The sequence below is a fragment of the Lynx rufus genome, unplaced genomic scaffold, assembly GCF_022079265.1.
Source record: "Lynx rufus isolate CCGP_SWC_20201006 ecotype Redwood Valley unplaced genomic scaffold, mLynRuf1.p SCAF_28, whole genome shotgun sequence".
NCBI classification, from domain to species: domain Eukaryota; kingdom Metazoa; phylum Chordata; class Mammalia; order Carnivora; family Felidae; genus Lynx; species Lynx rufus.
The window spans coordinates 12,360,719-12,376,470 of NW_025814843.1; the positions used below are offsets into that span (position 1 = coordinate 12,360,719).

Genomic DNA, 15,752 nt, shown 5'->3' on the forward strand with positions numbered 1-15,752 from the left:
AGGCCACGTCCCCGGGGCCACCGCATCCCCCCGCCCCCGCCCCCGCCCCACGCCGGAGGACAGGCCGCTCGAGGTTCTGCACGGGGCTTGTGCTGGGTGCCGTGGTCCTGGGAAACTGAGGCCCAGGGCACACGGGTGACACACGGGCCGCGGCAGCGCCGGGACCAGAACCCTGGCCTTGGCTTCACGTGCCCGTGAGCTGAAGGCCACAAGGGTTTCTCCCCAGGAAGACCCAGCAAGGCCCAGGCTGGCAGGGGAGGGGGTGAAGCTGGTCTGCCTGGACCGGCCTCCACTCCCACCCACTGGTGCCCCCAGCTCCCCAGGCCAGAGCCCAGCTCCAAGTATGCAGAGCCCCCCTGTCCCCGCAGCGGCCACGCCCTCGGGGACCCTTGTAACAGGGCTGGGGGAAGGGCAGCTGCATCCGATGGGATCGCGTGGCCCCGTTTCCAGCACTGATTAGTCATGTGGCTGTGACACTTAATAAAATGGGACGTGATTTCCCTGGGACCCAAACCCTGCCTGCAGCTGGGGCCGCCCCTGGGGGGCGGAGGCAAGCACAGGGGTCCTGCCCAGCACCAACGGCTTCACCTCCCCCCTGCCACCTGCCTGGCTCCACGCTGGGCCACGGGGCTGAGTCAGACCCCCCCCTCCCCCGGCCCACCGATGGAGGTGGAACAGGGCAGGCTTCCTGGAGACCTGGCAGGGCCCCCGGCTCCAGGCAGACCCTGATCTCTCCGGCTGTCCCATATAGTGGCCCCAACCCCCCACGTGACCCCCAGGAGGTCTGCCCTGGCGGCTCCTGGACTCTCCCCACTGTAGACCCCGCGTGCCCTTCTCCCACCCCTCCCGGCCCTGGCTGGGAGGATCCCTGGGAACAGGAGCAGCGGTCACCCTACCCCCAAACCGCCACCCCTCAGAGACAGCAAGTTAGCGGGACCGCACCCCCTCCCGGTTTCTCCAGGGACACAGCCCCCGCCACTGCTCAGACGGCCCTTTGTGCCCGGCTGGCTGGTCTGGAACCCATTGTTGGCCCCGTGAAGACGGCCTCTGTCCACCCGGCCCAGCCGCCGGCCCTCGGGCAGGCGCGCCTGGGACCCGAGCTGGGCTGGGAGGGCAGGGCCTGTGGAGCTCAGGCCAGGGGAGGGGGCTAGCCTGGCACTGCCGGCCTCCCGGCCACGCCGAGCCTGCACACGTCCCCCTCCCCGCCAGTCCCACGCCCGTCCCTCCCACTGGCCCAGCCCCCGGTTTCAGCCCCGAAGCCTGATCCCTTCCCTGCCTCCAGGCCCACCTTCCCCGCCGGCCTGGCTTCCTGCCCACCCCCCCACCAGCCCCTCTGGCCTCCCGTCCCTTCACCGCCCTCTCCAGCTGCCCCCGGAGACAAGAGGCCCGGGTTGTCACGAGGGAACTCTGCCTGCCTCACCATGAGGATGTCCGCGGTGATGGCCCAGTTAGAGAACAGCAGCGTCTCCCCAACAAAGATGCAGACCTGCCCAGGAGAGACCGGGCAGCCGTCAGGGCCCCCCCCCAACCCCCAGCTGCCCCCAGACCTGCCCAGGAGAGACCGGGGCAGCCGTCAGGGCCCCACCCCAACCCCCAGCAGCCCCACGCTGCCCCCAGACCTGCCCAGGAGAGACCGGGCAGCCGTCAGGGCCCCCCCCCAACCCCCAGCTGCCCCCAGACCTGCCCAGGAGAGACCGGGGCAGCCGTCAGGGCCCCACCCCAACCCCCAGCAGCCCCACGCTGCCCCCAGACCTGCCCAGGAGAGACCGGGCAGCCGTCAGGGCCCCCCCCCAACCCCCAGCTGCCCCCAGACCTGCCCAGGAGAGACCGGGCAGCCGTCAGGGCCCCCCCCCAACCCCCAGCTGCCCCCAGACCTGCCCAGGAGAGACCGGGGCAGCCGTCAGGGCCCCACCCCAACCCCCAGCAGCCCCACGCTGCCCCCAGACCTGCCCAGGAGAGACCGGGCAGCCGTCAGGGCCCCCCCCCACCCCCAGCAGCCCCACGCTGCCCCCAGACCTGCCCAGGAGAGACCGGGCAGCCGTCAGGGCCCCCAACCCCCAGCAGCCCCACGCTGCCCCCAGACCTGCCCAGGAGAGACCGGGCAGCCGTCAGGGCCCCCCCCAACCCCCAGCAGCCCCACGCTGCCCCCAGACCTGCCCAGGAGAGACCGGGCAGCCGTCAGGGCCCCCCCCAACCCCCAGCTGCCCCCAGACCTGCCCAGGAGAGACCAGGGCAGCCGTCAGGGCCCCCCACCCCCAGCAGCCTCATGCTGCTCCCTGCACCCTGACAGCAGGGAGCCCCCCCAAGCCCCCACACCCCCCTTGGGGCCCCGCATCTCTCAGCAGGAGAAATTCCTCAGGCTCAGAGCAGCCGACAGGGTCCAGGAGGACCCCAAGGCGTGCCGGTGGCCTGGACGGGCCCTGGAGGGAGCAGGGCAGGCAGCGGACTTGAGCCCGCCCCCCCCCGAGGAGAGGGGGCCCGCTCGCCCCACCACCTGCGCGCCCCCGTCACACTCACGTAGGCACCCACGATGCTGCTCTTGGCAGCCACGAAGATGAGGCAGACGAAGATGGCCGAGCCCAGCATGCCCACGGCACACACCAGGGGGTCGGCCCGCTGGGTCCGCAGGCGGCACCATCGCGTGGCTCCCGCCCCCGTGACGACACCCAGGAAGCCAGTGAAGCAGGTGATGGCCCCGAAAATGAGGCTGTGGGGACAGAGGGCAGGGGCCGTGGGTTGGTCGGGGGGGGCAAGGCTGGGGGGGGGCGCGGAGGGGGCGGCGCCGGGCACGGCTACACCCCCCCCCCCCCCCCGCCCGGCCCTACCTGTCCTTGGCCCCGCACGGCGGGCTGCTGCACGTGTCTGCCGTCTTCTGCACGACCTGAGCTCGGTGCAAGTACAGCGGGATCCACATGCCCAGGGCCCCTGTGGCGAAGGACACGGCCGACGTGGCCAGGGAGGAGAAGACGTAGCTGCGGCTGGGGAGAGGCCAGGACGTCACGCGGAGCCGCCCCCCCCGCCCCTCCCCCCCACCCTGCCAGAGCCCCCCGGGCAGCGCTCACTTGCGGATCAGGGCCTTCATGTCTCGGAGCCACGAGGTCCGCACCTTGAGCTGCCCGCCGAACTGGTCAGCGTGGCCTCTCTTGGTGGCCGGGACCAGGATCAGGATGAGTGTTCCTGTGATCATGCCCACGATGGGGGACACCTGGTAGGGCAGGAGTAGGTCAGGCAGGTGGGGCCCCAGGGCCCAGGGGGCTGTCACTGTTTCACCAGGAGCAAGCCCCCAGGAGGGCCGGGGTGGGAGGGGGCGGAAGGAGAGCGAACTGACCACCGGGCGGACGAACGCGTGGAAAGACAGCCTGACAGACTCTGGAATCGAGGCTGGGGCCTGGGGGCCGGGGCTCTGGCTGCCATGAAGCCCCAGCTAAGGGATCGGGTGGGTCTGCCCCGTGGGGAACAGAGCCGCCACGGCCCCGGGCCCTTCCGGGTGGAGGAGGACGCCCCGGCGGCGGCCCGCATTCCAAGACACCAGCCCCTCCGGCAGCTGGAGCCCAGGGCGGCCCGTCCCCACCCCCGCGAGCCCAGGGCGGAGGGAGTTCCTCTCCATGCGCCCCGTCAAGAAATTCCACGGAGGCTGCTTCCTTCCTGCTTTTGAGGAAAAAACACTTTGTCTTAAGCTTCCGTTGCTCTGCGAGACTGGGGATCTCTGTTTCCTCCGATTGCACTGTCCTGGGGCCTTGGCAGACTTGCCTGAATCCTCCCTCGGGACAGGAAGGGGCTCCAGACCCCCGGGGGGCCCCACACAGAGGTCTCCTCTCAGCCCTGCCCTCACACAGCGCCAGGCTCGAGCAGGATGCGCCTTCGCGGACCTGGAACTTCCTGACACGTGGGAGAGTCCCTTGTCCCGTCCTGGGGCCCTGAGGCCGCAGGGCCACTGGGTCTGGCCCCCCAGCTCCCCGTGCGCACGGATCCACGGACCCCAGGCCGGGGTGTCCTTACCCGCAAGGCCCAGCGCCAGTCTCCAGCCGCCTGCTTCACGCTGGAGCCCGTGATGTAGCCCAGGCCGCTGCAGACGAGACAGCGCGGGGGACGGTGTGCTCACCAGCCCGGGGGGCGGCCGGCCGCCCACCCCACCCCACCTGCTGGCCGCCACCGCGCGTCCGGGTCGCAGAGCGCCAACTTCGGGGCCGGGGGTACCGGGGCGCGCGCGGGGACCCTCACCTGCCCAGCGGGATGGCAAAGTAGAAGACGGACAGCATGAGCGTGCGCGTGTTCTTGGTGAAGAGGTCGCCGATGATGGTGGGCGCGATGGTGGAGTAGCTGGCCTCGCCGATGCCCACCAGCCCCCGCGACAGGACCAGCAACCAGAAGTGCTACGGCCAGAAGAATGGAGGCCGCTGGCTCCTCGGCCCGACCCTCCCGGGTCCCCACGCTGGCCCGGGAGCCGGCCCACGGGATGGAGCCCAACGCCGTCCCAGCAGCGAGGACACCCAGGCCCCTGGGCCCCTCCACACAAGCCCGGCACGGGGTCGGCACTGGTCTCCTGCAGGTTGACGGCTGTAAGCGCGGCCCACGCGGACACCTCCTCCTGGGGCCCCGGCCCCACCTTGGGAGCTTCAAGTCACCCCACTCACGTCCCACCCCGGGCAGGGCAGCTGGGCTGGCCCTGGCAGCACTGAGGACCCTGCGTGCACGAGGAGCGGGCAGTGCCCCCCCTGCCCCCGCCACACATCCAAGCGGGAAGCCCAGTTGAGCCAGGAAGGGTGGGGCCGTGCCAGCTGCCAGGGTCCTCCCCCTTTGATGTGGACCCGGGCCCTCCGGCGCCCCAGCTGCCCAGGGCCTGAGAACCCAGCCTGGCCATCTTTCCCCGGCCCCACCCTGACCACCCATCCGGCCGGCCAACGCCGCCCACAGGCCACCCTGCCCGGTCTCCCGCTTCCCTCCCTCCATCTGCCCGTCTCCGTCCGGGCCGGCCCTCTGCATCGTCGACTGCCCGTCCAGCCCCGCGCCTCTCCTCCGCCTCTGTGTCCCCCGCCTGCTCGCCTCGGTCCCTCTCTCTGGGGGCCACCTGCCCGCGTTGCTGTTGGGTCGTCCTGCGTCGGTTTCCATTAGCCTTTTACACACCACGTGTACCGATCCTGTGTTTAATGTGATGCCTCCAGCCACCGATGGCCTCTGGACTGCACATCTCGCTCGGGCCCCATCCCCAAATGACAAAAATACCCTCTAACACGCTGTTGGCGAGACGCTGGAGGCGAGATTTCCTCCTCGGCAGGAGAGCGGGTGGATAGGACGTCCTGTGGGTCCCCGGGCCTCCCCGGGAACCCCCTCCTTGTGCGTGTGTCATGCTTCCTCCCTCCCTGTTCCCGCACACGCACGTGCCCCCGCATGCTTTCCAAACAGGGACGTAAAGGGGACGGTTCCGTGCCTCCTGCCCCGCACCTCGCCTCTGACCTCGGTCACGCGTTGTGGAAGCGGGCCCATCGACGCCGGCTAATAAAGACCCGTTCGCGCTCCTCCTGCCACGAAGACACCCCGTCTTTCCGGGCGTGCACCACACGGTCCCGCTGTCCTCCGAGACCGTCACAAACGCCCGTGTGCCGCTCCGCGTGCACGAGCCGGGGTTTCTCTCGGGTGCACACCTCGAAGTCAGAGGCCGCCCCGCCAATTTGCACCGCCAGCAGCAGCTTCAGTAACACTTGGTGTCCTCACCTCCCTAATTATTGCCCATCTGATGGGTGTGAAGTGTTATCTCGTTGTCGTTTCAATTTGCATTTCTCGCTGACTTGAGACCAACACCGGGCACCGGCTCCTCCTGGGACGGCCGGTCCTCGTCCTCCGCCCGCTTTCCTACGGGCTCGTCCGGCTTCTGCTGGCCGATTTCTAGCTCCCGGTTTTTAGACTTTGCTTTTTCCCTTATTTTCGCCTGTCTGGAACTTATTTTGGAGCAGGGTTTAGCTTTCATCCAGGTGCACGGTCAATCCTCCACAAGCCCCCCGAGGCACACCTGTCACCCCCACGGAAGGGACCGTTTCACCGTCGGCCTGCTGCTTTGGTTAAGCGGCCACCCCGCGATGACCAACGGGGCAGGCCACCTCCACGGCCACTTTTCACAACGTTCCCGGACGTTTTCTCTGCCAAATGAACTTCAGGATCCCACTGCCGAGGCTCGCCAACGCCCCTCCCCCCCCGCCCCGCCCCGCCCCGCGGGGCCCGGACAGGGGCAGCCGTGAGTCTACAGACTAACCGGGGCGATCCCTCTCTCCGCCTCCGCCGGCCCGCCCTCCCTCCCACGCCCCGGCACCGGCGTCGCGGTCCCCAGAAGCTTCTGGTCCAGGCCCCATTTTCAACCGTGGCCGTCAGACTCTACTGACACTCTGGCCCGACCCTCCTCCGTGAAGCCACGTTGTACCCGCAAACCTGCCTGTTCCTTCCGCCCCTGCCTCCGGCCTCTTCTGGGCCAGCGTCAACCTCCGGAGGAAGCCCAGACCCTGAAGTGCTCCACCACCTGGCCCCTGCCTTCCTTTCCAGCCAACACACTCTCCTCCGTTGTGGACCCACCGGCACGCCCACCGTTAGTGCCTCTGTGGGCTTGCTCCCCCTGCCATCCTGTCCACCAAAGGCCTCATCACCCTATTCCACCTGCCTAGCTCAAATGCCGCCTCCTCCAGGAAGTTCTCCCTGGCCCCATGGATTTCAAGAGACTGCTCTCTCTTCGGTCAGGGCTCTCGGCACTTTGCACATCTCAAAGGCTGTGAACGTGGGGCGCCTGTCACATCTTCCCACACCCAGCCCGGGAGCCCCCAAGGACGGGGAGAGGGTCTGCTCCTTTATGCCGGAGGCCAAAAGCTCCTTGAAGACAGATCTTGGTCTTTGCTCCTTCTTCCTCTATTTCCCTCTACGGCAGCCACCATGTGATGGCTTCCTCCGCTCGAACACTCCTGCCGATGGGAGACTCACTACCTATCAAAGCAACATATCTCCCTTGTGGATCAGAAGAACAGAAGTGACAGTTGGTTGAATGCCGCCACGGTCCGCCGTCTGGGCACTCATCGGCTCGGCGATTTCCCACAATAAACCTTCCGGCGGGGAAACACTAGTCCCATTTTACAGATGAAGGAACCAAGGCTCAGGGAGATCTCTCCAGATCACAAGGCTGAACAGACAACAGAGTTGGGACATTCGCACCCGGACTGTGGGAGCTGAGTAAGAAACACCTTCCTCATGTTGAAATGATGTTTGCCGCCCTAGGACTCTGACCCAAGGAGTCAGCTGGTTGTTGGGCAAAGAGCAAGCCGAGCGGGGCGCCCGGCCGGCTCAGTCAGTACGCGTGTGACTCTTGACCTTGGGGACACGAGTTCAAGCCCCATTTTGGGCGTAGAGTTTACTTAAAAAAAATAAAGTAAAAGGGCGCTGGGTGGCTCACGGTCAGCTGAGTGCCCGACTCCTGACCTTGGCTCAGGTCATGATCCCAGGGTCACGGAATCAAGCCCCACATCGGGCTCTGCGCTGAGCTCGGAGCCTGCTTGGGATTCTCTCTCTCTCTCTCTCTCTCTCTCTCTCTCTCTGCCCCTCTTTCTCTCTTTGCCCCTCCCCCATTCACACTCAAGCTCTCTTAAAAAAAAAAACGAAAAGGAGGAAACCGTGCAAGGCACAGAGAGGGGCCGTGACTCACCTGGGGTCACACGGCAAGGTGCTGGCAGAGCTGGGACTAGAATAAAGGGCCCTGCCTCCTGGAGCAGACTGGTTCTGCCGTTCCTTGCATCGTCCCCAAGTCAAGGCAGGTCGGAGAGAGGGTGCCACGCGGGGCTCGGCTAGGCTCGCAGCGGGGAGGCCCTTTCCGCAGCCAGGCCAGCTTGCAAAAGCAGCCACGACGCCCCCCGCCCCCCCACCCCTGCTCTGGGAAGACGGTGCCCGAGGCTCCGGCAGAGAGGCGGGAACGAAGCCGGGCGAGGGGGGGTGGGGGCCGGGGGCAGAGGAGCCGACGCACCTGCCGGGGGATGAAGGAGCTGGAGAAGGTGACCGCCGACCAGAAGAAGACGCCACAGCTGAGGATCACTTTCCTGTTGAAGCGGTCACCCAGATAGCCGAAGATGGGGGCGGCCACCATGAAACTGCAGATGAACGCTGCGGGGAGAGGAGGCCGTGACACGGGGCCAGAGGCGACCCCACGACCCGCCCGCCTCCCCGCGGGCCCAGCTTGCCCAGCGGGCGACCCTCGGGGGACCTGAGCGACAGAGGACAGATTCACCGAGCGGTTGACCTGGCAGAAGCCACGTCAGGAGCTCACCACCTGGGGCCTTGTGGGTCCGCGCAAGGCCACCTCCTCGCAAAAGAGGGGAGGCAAGACTCGCCCGAGGCCCCACCGGCGGCGAAAGCCCCGCGGGGACCTGATCCCCTGCGTGTCCGACCCCGGAGCCAGGGTCCTCATACCTCGTCACGCTGCTGTCCTTCTTATACTTGGGAGAGGGGTTCAGAGAGGGGAAGGGACCCACCCAAGGTCACACAGCAAACCGGGACGGAACAGGGCCTGGAACCCCAGTCTTCCACCTGCCAGGTCACGCAGTCACACTCACTCCTCACCCCCCACAGGATGGAGAGGCTTCACTGGCATCTGGAAACACTGTCGTTCACTCGCTCACTCGTTCACTCATTCAACAAAACAGGCAAAAATTCCTGCCTTCCTGGGCAGGAGAAAGAAACCATAAGATGAAAAATAGAGTATATCAGATGGTGGCAAATGCTAAGGAGGGGAAAAGGGCAGAGACGGGAGACAGGAAACGTGTGTGACACAGAGAAAGGAGGGCCAGAGAGGTGACATTTCAGTGAAGACCTGGAGGAGGTAAGGAAAAAAAATCGTGCAAATACTGGGGCAAGTGCAAAGGCCCTGAGGCAGGAGTATGCTTAGCACATGTGAAGAATAGCATAGAGGCCAGAATGGCTGGAGCAGAAGGAAGGAGGGAGGAAGGCCGGACGAGCCAGGGCCTGTGGCCCACCGTGGGCACTGTGGCTTCTACGGCTGAGAAAGGGCACAGAGCAGGGAGTGATGTGACCTGGTTTTGTTCTAGAACGAGACAGAAGACTCCATGGGGAGCGATGGGAGGGGCCTTGGGGCCCCAGGTGGGACCTAGAGGCCCAGCAAGGCAGGGCAGGCCCTAGGGGTCAGGGAACAAGGAGCTCCCCCAGGCCTCCCCCTGCAAGGCGGTCCCACAGCTGACGGACAGATGGCCAGACAAAGGCCGAGGGTGGGCAGACGAGGTGGCCAGTTGGCCGGGCTCTGACCGCCAGGCTGAGTGTGCACACGGGCTGGGCTTCTCCCTCAGACAGAGGCGGGGAGGGGAGGGGAGGAAGGATGGACTCGGTGAAGGAGGGGAGAGGGCCGGGCCGGAGGAGAGTGACTGTCTCCCTCTTGTCCTAGTGAGCAGGACGGGGTGTGGCCGCAGAGGAAACTGGGGCCACGGGCAGCATCAGCACAGAGGGGCGCCACCTGGGCCCAAAGTGAGCTCTGATCCTTCCCAGCTGGGTGACGTTGAGCAGGTCACCACCTCTCTGTTCTCAGTTCACTGGTGTCCTGATAAACGTCCAACGACGGACTCCAATAAAGGGGTGATGGGGGCGGGGGGAGGGATGTGGTGTTTGCCAACCGTTGCCAACTGTCGAGGGGTGAACACGCCCGCCGCGGCTGCCCGTGGCTGCGGTGTGATGTCACAGGAGGTGGGTCTCGGGAGCGCCTCCGAGAAGGCAGATCGATTGCGTAAATAGCCTCAGGGACACAGATAATGGTAGAATACAGGGACCTGACTAGGGAAGGATGCGTTCTGAGTATTTACTATCTTTGTTTTTAACACAAGATGTTTAACCACAAGCGTACATAATTCAGTTGTCGCTAAGGGTCGTGTTCAGCTACCGGCTCGCACGATGCCTGAGAATTAACACACAGCCTCTCGCGGGCTGGTCGAGGCCGCCGCCCGCCAGCTTCCTCATCCGCCAAATGAAGATAAAAATAGCAAGGCCCCGGGTGCCGAGCGCGGCGTGAGATAAAGCGCAAGGTGCTCTGCCACGCCCCGCCCGGAGCACGGCCTCGGTCAACACCGGGTCCTTGTTTAGATTCATCCACACAGAAATTACTTCCTCATATCTAGAAAAAGAACTTTTCCTGCTGGGCCTGCCTCACAGGACCTGCCTGAGATCAGACCAGGACGCGGGCAGAAAAGCAATGTTGATCCTTCAGGACTTACGCACATTAGGGGGAGGAGGGAGGACGGTTCCCTCTGGGCCTGTCTGCGCCAAGCGGGGAGAGGGCACAAGGAGCCGGAGGAAGAGCGACCCCTGTCCGGCCGGGGGGCAGAGCCTATCCGTGGGCTGCCCAGCTCGAAGGGGCTAGGGTGCCAGGAAAGCCACCGAGAGGGCCAACTCCTGCCAGGAGGGTGAAGAGAGGCTTCACAGAGGCGGCGATGTCAGAGCTGGGCATTGAAGGGTGCACGGGAGTTTGCCAGCGATGATGATGCTTAAAACCAAGAATGCATACTAAAATATAAATCCCAAATCTTACAAGCAATACCGTGCAACGGTTAGGGAGGCACGATGCTCACGGCTAACGAGAACCTTGGTTGTCGCTCACGAACACTTGTAGACAGGCCCGAGCGCGCCCTGGACGTAAGCACAGGCTTCTCACTTGCCCCTCACGACTACCTTCATCCCACAGAAAGGTGCCAGAGGCCGAAAGGAGTTTGTCCAACGCCAGGGTGTAAGCCACACTAGGACCACGGCATGTCTGTCCTGCTGCAGGGGTGGACGGGGCCCGGGGGGAGAGCCAGGCCGCCGTCCCCACCACCCGGCCTGCGGCAGAGCAGGAGGGCGGCCCCGACTTCGTGACCCTGGCTCCCTGCCAGCCATCTGAGTGGACCGAGTCACGGGGGACTCCGGTGGGAGCAGGTCCCCACCCTCACCGCTGGGTCCCAAGCACCCACCCGTCCCCACCATGTCGTCCCATGTTGGAGCTGGGCCACCGACAGCTGGAAGAACCTGCCCCAAACTACACAGTGACCCTCCTGCCCCCAGACGCCCTGCACCCTCAGCACTGTCCCCTTGGAGACAAGGGCGTCCAGGGTCACGAGGGAGAGAGCAGCCCTCCCCTCTGCTACAGACAGACAGGTAAGAGGATGTTCCCAGGCCCTCAGGTGCATCACAGGCCAGCAGAGGGGCCTCAATGCAATCAGGGCAGGGACAAGAGGAAAAATGCTCCTGGCAGAAGAAACAGCAGCGGCAAAGGCCTGGAACCTTGTCCCGGCCGGGCTAGAAACTTCCACTGCCCCCCACCCCAGCCCTGTAGTCTTTGCTGGAAGAGAGCTTTCTGGGCGGCCTGGCTGCCCCACCCAGACCTCGGTGGGGGTGGCCTTCCCAGCAGCTCCCGCACAAGGACATCCTGCAGTCAGGGCACGGGGAAGCCCTGTCTTGGCTCACGTGTGCTGAGCCCACAGGACGGGGACAATGGGGCTGCGGGTGGGGGCGGGGGGGTTGGTGAGCCAGCCAGCCCACAGGATGGGGACAATGGGGCCGCGGGCAAGGGGGCGGGGAGGGGGGCAGCGTGGGAGGAGCCACCTTGCAGAACGACTTCATGTGGTGTCCCCGCCCCACGGGGATGCCCGGGGGCCTTCTCCTCTGGGGCCCTCAGAGGGTCCAGCCCCCAGAAGTCCAGAACCACCCCACTGAGGACCCTGTGACCCTCTGATCTCACCCAGGGGCTGCTCCCAGGATGCACGTGGCCCTGTCCGATCCCAGAAGCTGGTCCTGGGGCAGGGGCAGGTGAGGCCTGAGCTGGGGGAGCCCTGGACGCCCCGTCGGCGGCCTCGGAGCTCACGTCCAGCCCCCACCTCAGCCTGGGCCGAACCAGGGCTATTTTTACAGAGTCCAGATCCGGCCGACCTGTCATTCGGGGAGATGTGCCATCCTGCACCTCCCGTGGGCGGGGAGGGTGTCGGGCCGGCTCTGCCCACAGGGTGTAGACGGGACGCCCAGGCAGCCAGGCCACAGGGAGGCCCCATCACTCGCTGCCTGCAGGGCCACCAAGCTCGGACTTCCTGTAGGAAGAAGGGGGCCGCTCCTCCCTCCCACCGCTCAGGATACAAGCCCTGGGACGGCCCCTCGGGCCTCAGGGAGACCGGTCCTAGGCCCCCCTCGGACAGGGGGGCGCTGGGGGAACCGCCACGGGGGCTGCCTGACTACGAAGCAGGCCACTGCAGAAGTGGGGAGGAGAGCAAGGCCAGGAGGACACTCTACCCGAAGCAGGGCCGCCGTCTGGTTTCGGTCTGAGCTGGCTCCTCCTCTGTCCTGGCACGTCCTGGCACGTCCTCGTGACCCCCCCAACCCCAGCCCTGAGCTGCCTTCCAGCGCCCTCCCCCACCACCCGCCCCATGCAGACGTCTAACGGGGCCATGCCTGCCCCAAAGCCTCCTCTAGCTCCCTACTGCCCCAAGACCAAAGCCAGAGGCCCTCCACGATGTGCCCCTGTCCCCCGCCCAGCCTCCCTCCTTCTGGGGGGAGGGGGGCGAGCACGAGTCCCCAGAGCCTCCAATCTGCTCCCCTTCCGCAGACCCAGCTTCTGATCCGCTTATTCTCTCTTCGACTGGGTCTACACTGCTGACGTCCAGGGCTCACGGTTTTCACTTCCAGAATTGTGAATTCAGCTTTTCAGTCCCTGTTCTTTTCCAATAAGGTGCTATCCCTGTCTTACGAGTTCTACTCTTTCTTTGGAACCGTGGAAATGAAGCACATAGGACGTTAAAGTCTGTTACGGCAAACCTACAGCCTGAAATTCCTCGGGAATCGGGTCGCCTGCTTTCTGGGATCCGTTGCCCCCTCCCACAAAGGCTTCCTCCTCGTGGGCTCTGCTCACGCTCAGTCTGCCTTCAGTGGGCACTGCCATCTGTGCCCCACACGGATGACCCTGGGGCCCTGGGGCACAAAGGCTCCCGTCAGGAGCCGCAGCTGCAGAAGGGGCCGCAAAGCCCGGGCCGCACGGAGCAGGCTCTCGGCACACAGCCAGAGCCGGGACGGAGATCTCACAGGCAGAAAAACTGCCCACGGGCCCGCGGGCACAGCCAGAAGTCAGGGGGCTTGCCCTGGGCTCGGGGTGGAAATCGCGTCACCCCCACGATGCTGGACCCCAAGCCTGCACGGGGCCGACCCTGCAAGAAACCCCCGGAGCCCGGACGCTGGGCCGGAGTGGGCGGTCGATCCCTGGATGAATCTGGGTGACCGCTTCCCGCAGCCTCGTCGCGCTAGTCTCTTTACTCTTTATGTATATTTAAAATGTTTCATCGTAAAAATGTTTACGCTAAAAATACCGTAACAAGCTTCTGTGACAGATACTGGTCCCCAGGCGCCCTGCACCACTTGGCTTTAATACCAGCTTCCTCTCCTGCTCCCTGGTTTAATTCCCTGCTGCTGGCACCTGGGAATCCCCCTGCCAGTCTTAGCTTTCAAGCTCAGCTATGTAATTTAAGTGTTTTCTTGGCATATTTTACGCAGCGTGGAGTGGGGGGGAGGGTTTCTCTCATCTGCTCGATCTGACACACTGACTGGAAGCCCTATGCCCTGAACAAACTCTAACACGTCCTTCAAAGCCCCACTCAAATGTCCCCTCCTCAGGGGAGTCTGATCCACCTGCCACCAGGCAGAGCTAGGTGTGCCCTCGCTGCTGTCCCCCCAGGCTCCCACGCACCCTGCTCCCCTCCCCCACCCCCGTCATGCCTAGGTGGTGACTAGATAGGTTTTCTGTCCCCAGTGATGGGGGGAATCTACTGGAATGCAGGGGCAGAGGCTATGGCAGAGCCCAGCAGGAGCTGCCCCTCTGGGTGTAGGCTGTGGAGACCCGGGGCCCCGAGACACCGGGACCAGGGCTGGAGCTCTTCTGCGGGCTTTCCCAGAAGCTTCTGCAGGGGCTCGGGGGCCTGCTCGGGGCTGCCGAAGGCAGGCTCTTCCCAAGCCAGGGCTCACGGTCTGGTCCCAAGGGGAAACAGCAGAGGCAGGCCCAGGCCTGACTCTCAGCCGCACCCCCTGCCCTGTCTCCGGGCCCAGCAGCCCCTGGTGCCCACGAACGAGCAGACGGCCCGGCTCTCAGCCCTGGCCCTTTGATCTGGGCAAACAGCAGCACCTGGCTGGCGCCCTCCACCTGGCTCCGACCTTATCAGGGGCTTGGGGAAGAGACAGGTGCCTGGGGCCCAGGCCAATTAGGTGATTTTCCTGGTCGCCCACTGAGTCACATCCTGGTCTAGCTGGCCTGGCTCCTTGGCTCAGGTGGCCGAGGGGTGAGGACACTCAGGGAGCCAGCCCGGCAACGCCAGGGGCAGGTGGTAGGGTGGAGGCCACGGGGTAAGGGTCCCTGAGAGACCACGGCCCAGGGGCGCCCACGCTGAGAGCACAGAGACGCCAGACGCTGAGACACGCGGCCAGGCCTCCCCTCCCCAGGTGGAGACGGCGGCACGCGTGGAGCCCCAATCCTGGGCCCGCCGGCCTCCCCGCACGCGACCCCCTGTGAGTCACCAGCAGAGCTGACCTCTGTCCCTTCATCTGGGAAGTGCAGCTGCCCAGGGAGGTTGTGGGGGCAGAACCGACCATGCTGGCGGGGGGGGGGGGGGGGGGGGGGGAGGGGTGGTGTCCACCTCCAGCCAGGTTGCCAGGGGTCAGTAGGGGCCACCATGACTTCTCTGTCCACTAGGAAGGCGGCCAGGGACACCTTGCAATAGGGACAGCACTGCTTGGGGTGGCTGGGGCGGACCCTGAACACCCCATCAGTCAGCAAGGCTGAGGCCCAGAGGGCACGGGACCAGGGGCCACAGAGGGACGGGGCTGGAGAGCTGGGCTGTCTCCTGCCCTCTCCCCACTCCCCACATCTGGCTGAAACTCTCTTCCAGGCTGTGAGTGGCGGTCACTGTGGGCTCAGAGCCCAGGAGGCCGGGGGGGGGGGTGTGGGGGAGGGCCAGAGGACAGGTTTGGGCTCCTGTGCTGGGTGAGGGATGTGGGCAGAGGCAGGGGCCGGCCCCCCTCAGGGTTCTGGGTCACACAGCCTTGCCCCTGTCCCAGCTCTCTCAGCTGTCTGTTGGGGCTGCGCCCTGCAGCGATCACCTCGTCTGTCTGAGCCCCAAAACCACCCTGGGAAAGGATCACAGGCCGCAGGGCCTGGCTGAGTGGCTCATGGAGGCTGGCACAGCACATTCTGGAATGCCACCTAGGCAGGTCAGGCAGGTTCCGGGACATAGCCAGCTCGCTCCACTCCTCCCTCCCAGGAGAGCCCAGGCAGGGGAAGGGGTTCACAGGCTGGAATGCAGACCACGGACTTCCTCCCACACATCTGAACGGGCCTCACAACCACACACCCTCCAGGGCCAGAAGGAATCAGAGCCAAGGAGCCGGGCCCTCGGCCACACAGCAAGCATGGGGCCAGGTAGTGGGTCGGCAGGGACAATGGAGACACAGGCCCCCCTGCCCCTCCCCACCCCCACCAGGGAGAAAGCTTCAGGCCCAGGACTAGCCCAGGACCCAGGCATTCAGGCGCTTTCCCCGAGTTTGGAAATGGTTCCCGGACTGGCCGTGGGGATTTCCTGCTTTGACATCTCAGAGACTGTTCCCAGGCTGATGGCGACGGAGGAAATGGGGGCGCGTGCCATGGAAACAGGGTCACCGAAGGCTCTGCCGCTGTCCTGCCTGGAACCTAAGGAACTCCCTTCACCAGCCTCAGGGCAGACCCTGGG

The 15,752-nt window shown here is 65.4% G+C and overlaps 1 protein-coding gene across 1 annotated transcript in view; it reads right to left on the minus strand.

Moving 5' to 3' along the window:
- The window catches only part of SPNS2 (SPNS lysolipid transporter 2, sphingosine-1-phosphate), a 30,000-nt gene that overhangs the window by 2,073 nt on the left and 12,175 nt on the right, over positions 1-15,752 (minus strand). The window contains exons 3-9 of the mRNA XM_047089741.1: positions 7,991-8,127; positions 4,222-4,373; positions 4,000-4,066; positions 3,063-3,205; positions 2,826-2,978; positions 2,518-2,707; positions 1,421-1,486 (exon numbers count right to left, since the gene is read on the minus strand). Of these exons, the coding sequence (XP_046945697.1) occupies positions 1,421-1,486; positions 2,518-2,707; positions 2,826-2,978; positions 3,063-3,205; positions 4,000-4,066; positions 4,222-4,373; positions 7,991-8,127 (908 nt within the window). The remainder of the gene's footprint in view (positions 1-1,420; positions 1,487-2,517; positions 2,708-2,825; positions 2,979-3,062; positions 3,206-3,999; positions 4,067-4,221; positions 4,374-7,990; positions 8,128-15,752) is intronic.